Source organism: Aptenodytes forsteri, unplaced genomic scaffold (genome assembly GCF_000699145.1).
Source record: "Aptenodytes forsteri isolate BGI_AS27 unplaced genomic scaffold, ASM69914v1 Scaffold72, whole genome shotgun sequence".
Lineage (NCBI taxonomy): Eukaryota > Metazoa > Chordata > Aves > Sphenisciformes > Spheniscidae > Aptenodytes > Aptenodytes forsteri.
Window position 1 is genome coordinate 6,114,118 of NW_008796193.1, and position 11,062 is coordinate 6,125,179.

General features: G+C 44.1%; 1 protein-coding gene across 1 annotated transcript in view; it reads left to right on the top strand.

Annotated features, from left to right (window-relative positions):
• LOC103906180 (calcium-activated potassium channel subunit beta-2) overlaps window positions 1-8,304 on the top strand; it is a 160,728-nt gene extending 152,424 nt beyond the window's left edge. The window contains exon 5 of the mRNA XM_009288035.2: window positions 6,202-8,304. Within this exon, the coding sequence (XP_009286310.2) occupies window positions 6,202-6,486 (285 nt within the window). The 3' untranslated portion in view covers window positions 6,487-8,304. The remainder of the gene's footprint in view (window positions 1-6,201) is intronic.
• The last annotated feature ends 2,758 nt before the right edge of the window (window positions 8,305-11,062 follow it).

The following is an 11,062-nucleotide window of genomic DNA, read 5'->3' on the forward strand; positions in this document are numbered from 1 at the left end:
TGAGAACAGAAATGGCCTTGTTACCACAGGGCCAGGCAAGGCGACGGGGAGAGACAAGAGCCCTGTGTCTAACAGCAGACGTGTCTCTGTCTCCATCTCTGGTGACAATCTCTGCTCCCTGAGCATCTCCGCTGAGGTCAGCTGTGCCACTGGGGTCAAGGCACAGTACTTACCCCTGCAAAAGATGCTGAAAGTTTGCTGGGCAGGGACTGTCAAGATAAAAGCAGCAGCATAAAAATAAAAGGCCTGGCTTTTGGGCATGTATAAGCTAAGGAGTCAGCCTACCTTTCTTGCACAACTTCCCCGATTGAACCAAAAAAATGATTTTTAACAAATCTACAGAAGAACTCCTCTCTCTGCTTCAGCAAGTACAAAATCCAGCGTAAGTCCATCCAGGTGGGATGGAGACAGCTCCTGTCTGGAGGCTATAATGAACGCAGAGGATGCACAGAAGGCATCTCCCCGCCGGCCCGCAGCCACAGCTGTGCAGCTGACGCAGTGCTGTGCATCACACCCAGGCAAGTGACCGCCTCTTCGCAGGTGGCTGTTTGCTGCCTCCGCGGAGCAAGGCAGGATCGGACTAAGAAATGTCCCTCTCCCCACCTTCCTTTCTTTGTATCTACAGCGCCTGGGTACCTAAGACTGCAAGCTGCAGTGAGCCAGGACACAACTAAGTCATTAGACTTACAGGTGCCAGATTTGCATTAACTACTTAGTTATCCAAAGTCACTGAACCCCAAACTATGGGTGCTTGGCAAAGCACAGCCCATAACAGCAGAGCCCCAGTTCAGACTGCTGACAATGTAACCTATTGTGTTTCTATTTATGGCAGCAGTTCAGTAGACCAAATTACTTCTGCATATTAAGATGAAGCGATATTAAAATTAGTCAAAGCACGGCGTGGTTGCACTGGGCCGGTTATTCTGCTGGATAATTAGCTCCCGTGGCTGAGAGACGAAGTCCTCTGGATCTGAAGTGTGAAATGGAGAAGAATGCCCCCATCTTCCTCTCCGGTTCGGTGTCAGTGAAGAAGAGGCACTTGCCATTCATGAAGCCTGCAGCAGGACAGACCCCACTTTCTGCTGGGGCAGAAGCAAAATCCAGTGATGCTCATGCCGCAACTTGATTAAAACAGATCAGATATCGGTCTCTGTGCTCCACTGGATTCAAATAAATCAAGAGATTCAGCATAAATCTCCACATTCTGTTATTGATGATTTTTGCTTGCTGAAATGGACTTTGAAATTCTCCCAGATGCCACCTCCTCTTAATTTATTGTAGGCACAGTTAATACTTCTCCTGCCCAAGGTTGTTTTACAGGTTAAGCTCTGCTCTCGGGAGGATTCCTAGGTTTTCCTGACATGCTGCTGGCTATGTGACCTGAATCCAAACACAGTTTTGAATGGAAGTTTACAATGTCTATAAAATACCTTGCTTCTTGTGCCTGGCTGGGATCAGCAGAGACTCCAAGCTCAGATCAGCACAACCCATCTCAGCTCCCTGGATGGGTGCTCCCTCTCCCCCGGCTGGAGAGCAGCCCCGTGCAGCAGGACGAGCAGCCCTGAGCACAGCTGGTCTTGTGATGCCCCAGCTGGGTGCTAGCTGTGTCCCTCCGTCCACCTACTCAGGTCTGCATTTCCTATCTTTCTCCTTGCCAAATAAACAAACAAAAAAGCCGTCCCTGGCTCACTGAGACCTAACGTGACTGGGGACGTTGCAGAGCGCGGTGCTTACCCTCAGAGGCCAACACCAGTGACCTTCAAAAGGTCAGCATGCCCCCCGCCAACCTCTCTGCCTCACTGAGCACTGCTGCACACACAGAGCAGCACCTGGAGCCTGTCTCTCTCCTCTCCCCGCCAGCTAGCATGGATGGAACAAAATGCATGTTGATTTTAAATAATGATTAATCTAGGAGACTTGCTGTCTAATGTAGCTGTTGTCCCACAAGGTGTGGTAAGGAGTAGGTGCAATTTATATTGAGATCTACAGTGTGCTGCTGCCAGTCTCCGGTGGGAATCAGTGGGAAGTAAATGGATACCAGTCGAGCTGCTCGAGTCTCCCAGGAAAGCACACAAGGTTTATCATGGCTTTTCATTGCTCTCTCTGTGCATACTTTATCTCTAGCCTTTAAGACAAGCCCAGCCCCTCGTCAATACTACAACCATAGCAGCTTAAATGCTTTCACAGCTACACTTTCCTTTCTCAGCTGTCAGAGGCTGGGACAGCCTCTGGGAGAGGTAAATTGGCCGGTGTCCCCTCGCACCCAGACCATGGAGCTAGGCTGTCACCCTGAGGAAGGGCTGCAGTAGTTAAAGCAGTTCTAGAGGCCCTGTTTCAATCTCGTACTATATCATTTTGATTCTTTTTGTGTCATCAGAGCTACTGCAGATTTATACCCATGCTCCATAAGTGAGAAAACAAGCAGGCTTTAATCACCAGAATCATCGTTATGCCATCTATAAGTGCCTGAGACTAAGAAATGATGGGGGATCTCACGGTTTCCCACTGAAGGTTCAGGTATTTACAACCCAGGGAGGAGTTTGCCTGGCGCCGGGGGAGCAGCAATGTTCGGCTGCAGTTCCCAGCAGACCCATTTCTGGGCTGGGGCTGGAGAATTCAGTCTTCAGGAATCAATATTAGGCCAACACAGGCACAAAGCTCCTCCTTCAGCCCTCGGTTCAAACCTGTTGCACTTTCCAAAAGAGGTGTAAATTGGCGTCCTGATCACTTTCTCACAAAGATTGCCACAGCACAACTTATCAAAGTTTCCAGTCCCAGCTTCCAAGCTCAGTGTGACAGGGACATACACCCCAACCACAGACATATGACAAGAGCCATGTATTTCACTGCCCAGCCTGAACTGGGGGCCTCTCTGGCAATAGGGTTGTCGGTGTAACTTCGTTGTCTTAAATGAAACTGCCCCCGGCTTTCCTGGAGGTGTTGTCTGATCTCCATCCTTGGAGATATTCATAACTTGACTGGACAAGTCCCTGAGTGACTCTGCACTGAGCAGGGCATTGGGCTGGACACGTCCAGAGGTGGTTCATACAGGCTACCTATCCAGTACTTTAGATCAGAAAAGCTGAGCTGGAAATGTAATAACAAGTTGTAGATATTACAACTTGACTGACAAGTCCCTGAGTGACTCTGCACTGAGCAGGGCATTGGGCTGGACATGTCCAGAGGTGGTTCATACAGGCTACCTATCCAGTACTTTAGATCAGAAAAGCTGAGCTGGAAATGTAATAACAAGTTCTCTCTGTAACTGCCTAGTATGTCCTTCTTGTGATCAGATTGCAAGTAACACAAGAACCACTTTTCTCACTTTGTATCACAGAATCCTCACGTGAGGTAGAGAGCCAGACATTGTTTACTTTCAGATGTGCAGATTTCCAAGTGTTTGACAATGCAAAGATGTAATAGAACAGCATAGATTTAGTAGTCTACCTTCACAGGTACAGCATAAAAATTGTAGATATAAAATTCCCTGCCAGGCATTGGAGAAAACTAAATGAAGATCAAACCAAAGAAAACACTGAAAACATCCCATTATCCATGTCTACCTACTTGCTTGCCCATGACCTCTGCAGCACAGCAGAGCTAGCCCTGTGCTATCCCTGGGATCTCGCTGGGGAAGCCGAGGAGTGAAAGGAGGTCAGGAGCACCCCACAACCACAACTTAATGCACACAGCGATTTCTTGTGTCGAGGAGCTCCTCAAAGCTGAGGCCAAGATGCCTCCAGGAGCTCAGGAGAACTGGGATGAGGCAGATGGCATATGGAGTAAAGGGCACCCATGTCTTGGAGAGTGCGTGGGAGACCATAGTCTGGAGAGAGATGGTTTCAGCACAAGGAGCCTGGCTGAGAGGCAAAGTAAATCAACCTCCCCTGCACAACTGCATTTCACAGCTTCATGCTCCCAGACCTTCACGTCATGGGCAGCCTGACCAGCCTGACACATCTGGTGGCTCTGTGCCATCAGGTGTAGGAGGTAACACCTCAAGTTCTGCTTCAGCATCAGGTCTCCTTTGAAAATGCTTGGAAAATACTTAGACTTGCAGGAAGTCAGACCTCCCCCTGCTGCACTCTTGGGACATTTCCACAGACTTTGAATCCAGGAATCTGTTATCATTTGGGCTTTTATGTGCCTGCTGTTTTCTGTCAAGGGGAGAGGGCTGGACTTTGGCAAGAGTGGCCAAGTCCTCGTTTAATTTCCTTGCTCAGGATAGTAACAGCTGGGACTTCAAGAAACAAAAATGTATAGTACCAAACTTGCAAGAAAAAAAAACAACAAAAAAACCATCTAGGCTGGAAATACTGCTGTTATGACAGTGATAGCACAGAGTTTAGTAAAAGAAAATGAGAAAAAAGAAATTTCAGTGAAAAATTTCCCCTACTTATTAGATTATGATCTATTAAAGAGTCATAGGCACTGGGAGAGGGCTTGTGGCTTTGGACATTTAAGACAAAGCTGGGCAGAGTGCAAGAGAATATCCTGGAGGGAGCAGACCTACACCAGCAGGAAGATGGATGAGATATTACTGCTCTGATATTTTCCATCTTTAATTTCTAGAGCTCTATGAAATATTCATAATGGCAGGGGGGCCACGCTCTGCTCTACCCTTAATGCTCCAGTCTGCTAACACCAGACAATCTTTCTGCCACGCTTCAAATTCTATTCTGTGCTAATAAACTTGCCAATGAATCAGTCAAATCCTGTTGTGAGGTTAATCCCTTGATCATTATTAGGACTAGAGATTTGTTACAGTACGTTACAAAAAGTCATAGCGTAGTCATGAAAAAGAACCGAGGGATGTTTATAAAGTATATACATTAAAACAATAATAATCAAAAGCCATGGGTCACATTATTTTAATCAAAACATCTTTTTTTCCTTTGCAAAACTCAATTTCTCTCATTAAATTATCTGGAACTACTTTAGGTACTTACCCAGGACAAGGAGGTTCAGCAGCGCAGGCAGGGAGCATGGTGGGGACCCACAATCACCCCATAACTGCCAGGGAACAATGACCTGCTGGGTCCTCCCATGCACGTTCAACAAGAAGTTGAGCAGCAGGTTTCCCCCTGTCCTGAAGCAGTTCTTGGCTAGGCAGGGAATTTAATCAAAATCCTGTGCAGGTGTAGAAAACCTTCAGGTGTGGAGGGGTGTTAGTGTCTAGAAGAGAGGAGGGAGTGCGGGGCCCTGAGCTGCTCCCATCAATCCTCTTCCAGACCAGCAGCAGCAATAGCAAATTCAGGTGTTCCTGCTCTAGGTCAAAATCCAGATGTGGTCTCAATCTTTGTGTGTCTGCCCACCACCTCACCAGCCCACATTAACTCTTTGTAGGGAATGGTCAGCACAGCCCGGGTCCACCGTCCTACGTGTCCCATGGAATATCTTCAATGCAGGGACTCCATAAGCTAGTTTTTTAATTAACTTGGTTTTAGTATTCTTTGGGAATGCTAGGTTGAAACTGTGTTAGATAGAGCCGCCCCAAAATCTTCTTTTCTTTGTGACTGAGCCTAAAATTCAAGCAGCATCTTCAGAGAGAAGGGACTGTTGGACTTACGCTGGGGTCAAGAGCAAAAACAAGACTAAGAGCCGTCCTGGTAGCCAGGCTGATCTTCAGCTAGAGCTAGAATGAAAGTCTTCTGGGTTGTCAGTAGGAAAACTGTGGTTTTTTCTAGACTATCTATTTGTCCCTAGTTAAGGCATTTACCCCCACGGGAACATTTGTATAAAGCCCTCTCCTCAGCCTTCTCCTCTGTGAGTGAACTCCTGTGCCCACTATGATCACTTTGATCTGATCCAAGTGAGATCTGAACTACCAGATTTGTATTTACAAAGAGTCAATTACTCATCTAACTGCGAGCATATGCATGCCACTTAAGATGAAGAGATACTTCATCAGTTCCATTTTTGCATGTGTAAATTAGCAATAATAATATATTCACCTATCTCACGAGGCCGCTGTGTAGATTAAAGCATTAATGTTTGTACAGCGCTTGGAGGTTCTCCAATGGGAAATTCTGTAGATGTGCAAAATATTGAGTTTTGTCTGTGATAAATTTATTATTAGCTTAATAGTATTCCACTCATTATGAAAAGCATAATCATCTTGAGATTTTCCTGCTTGCCACCTGAAAACAGATATTGTATCTGGTTTGGAGATGCATTTTTCTCCCCCTAATTTCTTCCCAGTGTTCATACATACCCAAGTGCGGTAAGAATTATGAGGAATCCATGTCGCTGGTGAACGTTGTGATGGAAAACTTCAGAAAGTACCAACGCTTCTCCTGCTTCTACGACCCCGAAGGCGTTCAGAAGAACGTGATATTAACCAAACTGTACAGCTCCAACGTGCTGTTCCACTCCCTCTTCTGGCCCACCTGCATGATGATCGGCGGGGTCGCCATCGTTGCAATGGTAAAGCTGACTCAATACCTTTCCCTCCTCTGTGAGAGAATCCAAAGGATCAACAGATAAAAACGAAAACTTGCCGAGATTTAATTACAGCGAAAATACTGTTTTCTCATTCTTCACCAAAGAACCTTAAGTTTGTAACGTGCAAGTCTGTTATAAGTTCCTTACTATATTCTTATAAGTAGAGCAATAATGCAAAAGCTGTTCTATATGCAAACATGATGTTATTATTATGCAGACAATTGAAAAAAATACTGTTTTGTGTTGACCATCTACATGACCTCGTTTTATGCTGAGACTAGTACTTCTGTCTTTTCTACAGCCAAAATAGGGCTGAGTGTGACCATTTGCCAAGCTTAGTTAATTGACATTTTCAATGTAAAGGGTTCTGGGAGAAATTCACTGCTGGACAAAGGGCAGCCAACCACTTGCGCATCACTGAGGTCTCACATCTGGCTCGGTCCATTCCATGGATTTGTGGCTTTGCCTTTTTATTATTGGCTGCAGGGGAGGGGGAAAGCATTGATAGGGTTTTTTTATGGTAAGATGGCACAAAAGGGATGTATTTTGAGGTCAGGATAAGCATACAGTATTTTCAGCCTAAGTAGGACTTGGTGATGCTTTGTCGTTGCTCCCCCAGTTCAGAAGTAAATTTTACACTATGGTGTTTAAGGTCTTTTGGAAAACACTTTGGAGTTTTGTTTTATTTAGTGCTATAATTTCCTTCTGCCATATCAACATCATCTTTGTCACTTGCAGAAGCTGTAGCCAAAAAACAAAAATCACCTTGTTCCATTTTCTATTCTAGTCTGAGCCCTATTGATGGAGATGGGACCAGAACACCTTATATAAAGGTTTATTAGACATTTGTCTTGTATTTGCTACCATATCACTGTAAAGAAAAAAATAACACAATCAGCTATTTTTTCATTTTTTACTTCCAACTATTTTAAATTTTTTTACTTGATATATATACAGATATATAAAGAAAAAGCTATATTATATCTAGTTGTGTATTGGAACTTGATTATGGGGGTTTTTTCCTTTGTTTTTACCAACTGGAAAGTGAACAGTATAACTAATGTATTTATAACCTTCATCGTTGGATAATATCATAACATGGAGGAGCAGCACTGCAGGATCTTATCCAATATTTATGATATTGTTTCGGTCAAAAGTCTCTGTTGCTGTGACATCAGAATTGACAAAAATCTCATCCAATTCTATGGCTCTATTAACTGAATTGTTAGATAATCATCATAATACACCTGGAAATCTCTCCTGACCTTAACTCAATATGCAGTGCTGGCTGACATGAATTATGATTTAAAAGGCCCAGGTGCAATGATTTATTGGAAAAACCGAGATTCTGAATAAGATGTTGTCCTAGCTGTCAAATATTTACCATGGGGATCTTGCCAGTATAATTTCATGCACACTATAGTCACGATTTCTGCATAATTTATTTTTATTCCCCTGTAGAAAGCATTCCTTCTTATGTTATGTTTCAAAGACATCTCTCGTAGTTTCTCACTTTGTACCCAGCCTGAAGGACAAATGCAAGGCAGCTCCTGTGAGCACCCTGTGAATTCACTATCCAATAATTCAAAGAAATCATTTACAGGCCTATTCAAACCAAGAAACTAACTTTTTTCCCCTCAAAAAGACTGCAAAGCAAGTATCCTGCCTAGTTCATCTATATGTAAGTACCTTTCCGCAATGTAGCATTAAAAATTTCAAGATGTTACAAAACTTTACAAGTCATGCAAGTGTAACGTGAGCTGTAAAAAAATGAGTTCTCAGCAGTGAAAATGAACCTGCAATCTTGTAATCAATAGTATAATTTTCCTTAGGTAAATAAATTCCTGGAGGGTGGGGGTATAATCAGGGCTCCAAACATATGTAATAAAAATATTAAATGAAAAACTGAATTCTGAATAAGATGTTGTCCTAGCTGTCAAATATTTACCATGGGGATCTTGCCAGTATAATTTCATGCACACTATAGTCACGATTTCTGCATAATTTATTTTTATTCCCCTGTAGAAAGCATTCCTTCTTATGTTATGTTTCAAAGACATCTCTCATAGTTTCTCACTTTGTACCCAGCCTGAAGGACAAATGCAAGGCAGCTCCTGTGAGCACCCTGTGAATTCACTATCCAATAATTCAAAGAAATCATTTACAGGCCTATTCAAACCAAGAAACTAACTTTTTTCCCCTCAAAAAGACTGCAAAGCAAGTATCCTGCCTAGTTCATCTATATGTAAGTACCTTTCCGCAATGTAGCATTAAAAATTTCAAGATGTTACAAAACTTTACAAGTCATGCAAGTGTAACGTGAGCTGTAAAAAAATGAGTTCTCAGCAGTGAAAATGAACCTGCAATCTTGTAATCAATAGTATAATTTTCCTTAGGTAAATAAATTCCTGGAGGGTGGGGGTATAATCAGGGCTCCAAACATATGTAATAAAAATATTAAATTAAATCTTCCAGATTTCAATATCTTCTGCCTTCAGATCTGGCTTGTTTCATCAGAGTTTTCTTTGTAGCTTCTGTTACCACAAAATGAAGAGTGCTGATGCAACAGGGAATTCATAAAGGTTTATTTGCAAAAATGTAGTTTTGATCAATCCGTGGGATTCACAGAAACCATCGTCAGTGGATCTGGGCACCTTTGGCATCAGTGGGACTGGAGTTGCAGAGTCTTTGGTGGACTGACAGCAACCTTTATTCGACCTCCCGTCCACCAGCAGAAAGCATGACTCACCCCAGGTGCCAGCATGGATGGGGGGACAGAAATGGGGGACCAAGGCCCCACTGCCATGGTACCCCACCCCTCCGCTGCACGGGCATGGGTACCACCATGCAGGGACATGGGGATTCCTCGCCTGGTGCCCATGACGCGTGGGGCTCCAGGCTGCAGATGCTCATTGTTGTTACAAAACCTTATTCTGCAGGTTTTGCCAAGAGCGGAGGTATCTAGGTGAGGCTCCCAGAACCACACAGCTGAGGAGGCATCTTGACCCATTTCTAGACAGCCCAGGTGGCTCCCAGGGTGCATCTTCATCCTTAACAAAGTTGTTTTCCCTTCAAGCAGAGAGGTTTGATCCGTGGCCGGTGTTGCCATCCTCATGGATGTCCTTCATCCATCTCCCCGCCATCAGCTCGGTCACCGATGCCAAAGGAAGGACCATGTTGCCATCTGCGATTCACAAATCAGAAATGGTGCACGGCCTCACTAGCAAAGAGCTGTGGTAGCTTTTCCACCCCATTACGGACACTGATGTTGGACGTTTACATGACGATTTACATGGCCTGTGATAAAGTGGCTCTTTGGTTGTGGGCGTGACATTTTTAGCACCTGTATTTGTGCATTTTGGTTCTGGTGACAGGAACGCTGATTGCTCCTGACATTTACACGTCAAATGCTGCTTTCAACATGCTGCGCCATAAACATTTCACCAGCACTCCTGTGGGTGAAACATCTTGATGCTGTTGCAGTCTATAATCATTTTGTTGATATTAACAGAGAGATCTGTGGGATCACAAAACAACTTGAGTAATTGGATGGAGTGAGGTAAAACAATAATTTTAAAGGGAATTATCCACCTGATCACTGGCACAGTTAACCCCCTACTGAAGCATTAGCACTGCAAACACGATTTTGACAACTCCTGCTGCCCCAAAGAGAGGTTGTGTTTCAGAGGAGACATTACCCTGTGCTATTTCTTTCTCTACTTCCATTTTAATAGCATGTTTATCCCCTGCAGAAGGAACTGATGTTCATGTAGGCAGCTCAAATGAATGAGAAATACACAGTAGCGAAATTCAGTGATCAGACAAATCCACCATGTTTCTGAGACCAGTCTTGACTCTTCCCAGCACAAACATTTCACCTCTTGATGTCCCAGCTGGGCATTTGGGACAGCAGGGAACAATCAGTGCTGCAAAACCCCTGAATGGAAAAGTGCAATATGAAAAGAGCAGTGCAGTATTCAAAGGCATTATGAGCCTGAGAGGCACCCTTGTGGGATTTAAAGCATACATAAGTATTCCAGGTGCCAAATTCACATGGCCTTTTAATAGTTGTTATTTTCTTAATTAGATTATTTATGTCAGGTCCTAGTTCTATTCTGGAACAGCTAAATCTGAAGCTGAAGTGTGAACATCCCTGCTGTAATACTCTGAAACTTGGCACCTTGCAGCAGACTTACTAAATGTCATCAGCTAGGACAGTAGAGAGCATATTTTGGTTTAGCTTTTCTAATTGAGGTGGTGTCACTTTATCTCACAAAATGTACCCAGAGTGCAGGTGTACCCAACTCCAGTGTGAGTTTGAGGTGAATACAGAAAGGAGAGAGGGCTCAGGAAACGCAAGAGCCTACACATCTTAAGAAAACGCAAATGCAGCGATTTCAAGTCTGAGGGACAAAAAGGGACTGAAGTCCCAAGGCAAGGCTGGGGATGCTGCTGGCTTCGCATCCTCGTCCCCATCACCAGCCACAGAAGAGTTCAATGGAAGAAGCTGCTGAGAAAGGACTGACTGGTGTAAGCCTTGTCCAAGCAGATTCCTATGCTTGTTTGACTATGAAAGGTGTGACTTTACGGCAATACAACTGTACTAGTATAACCTCTA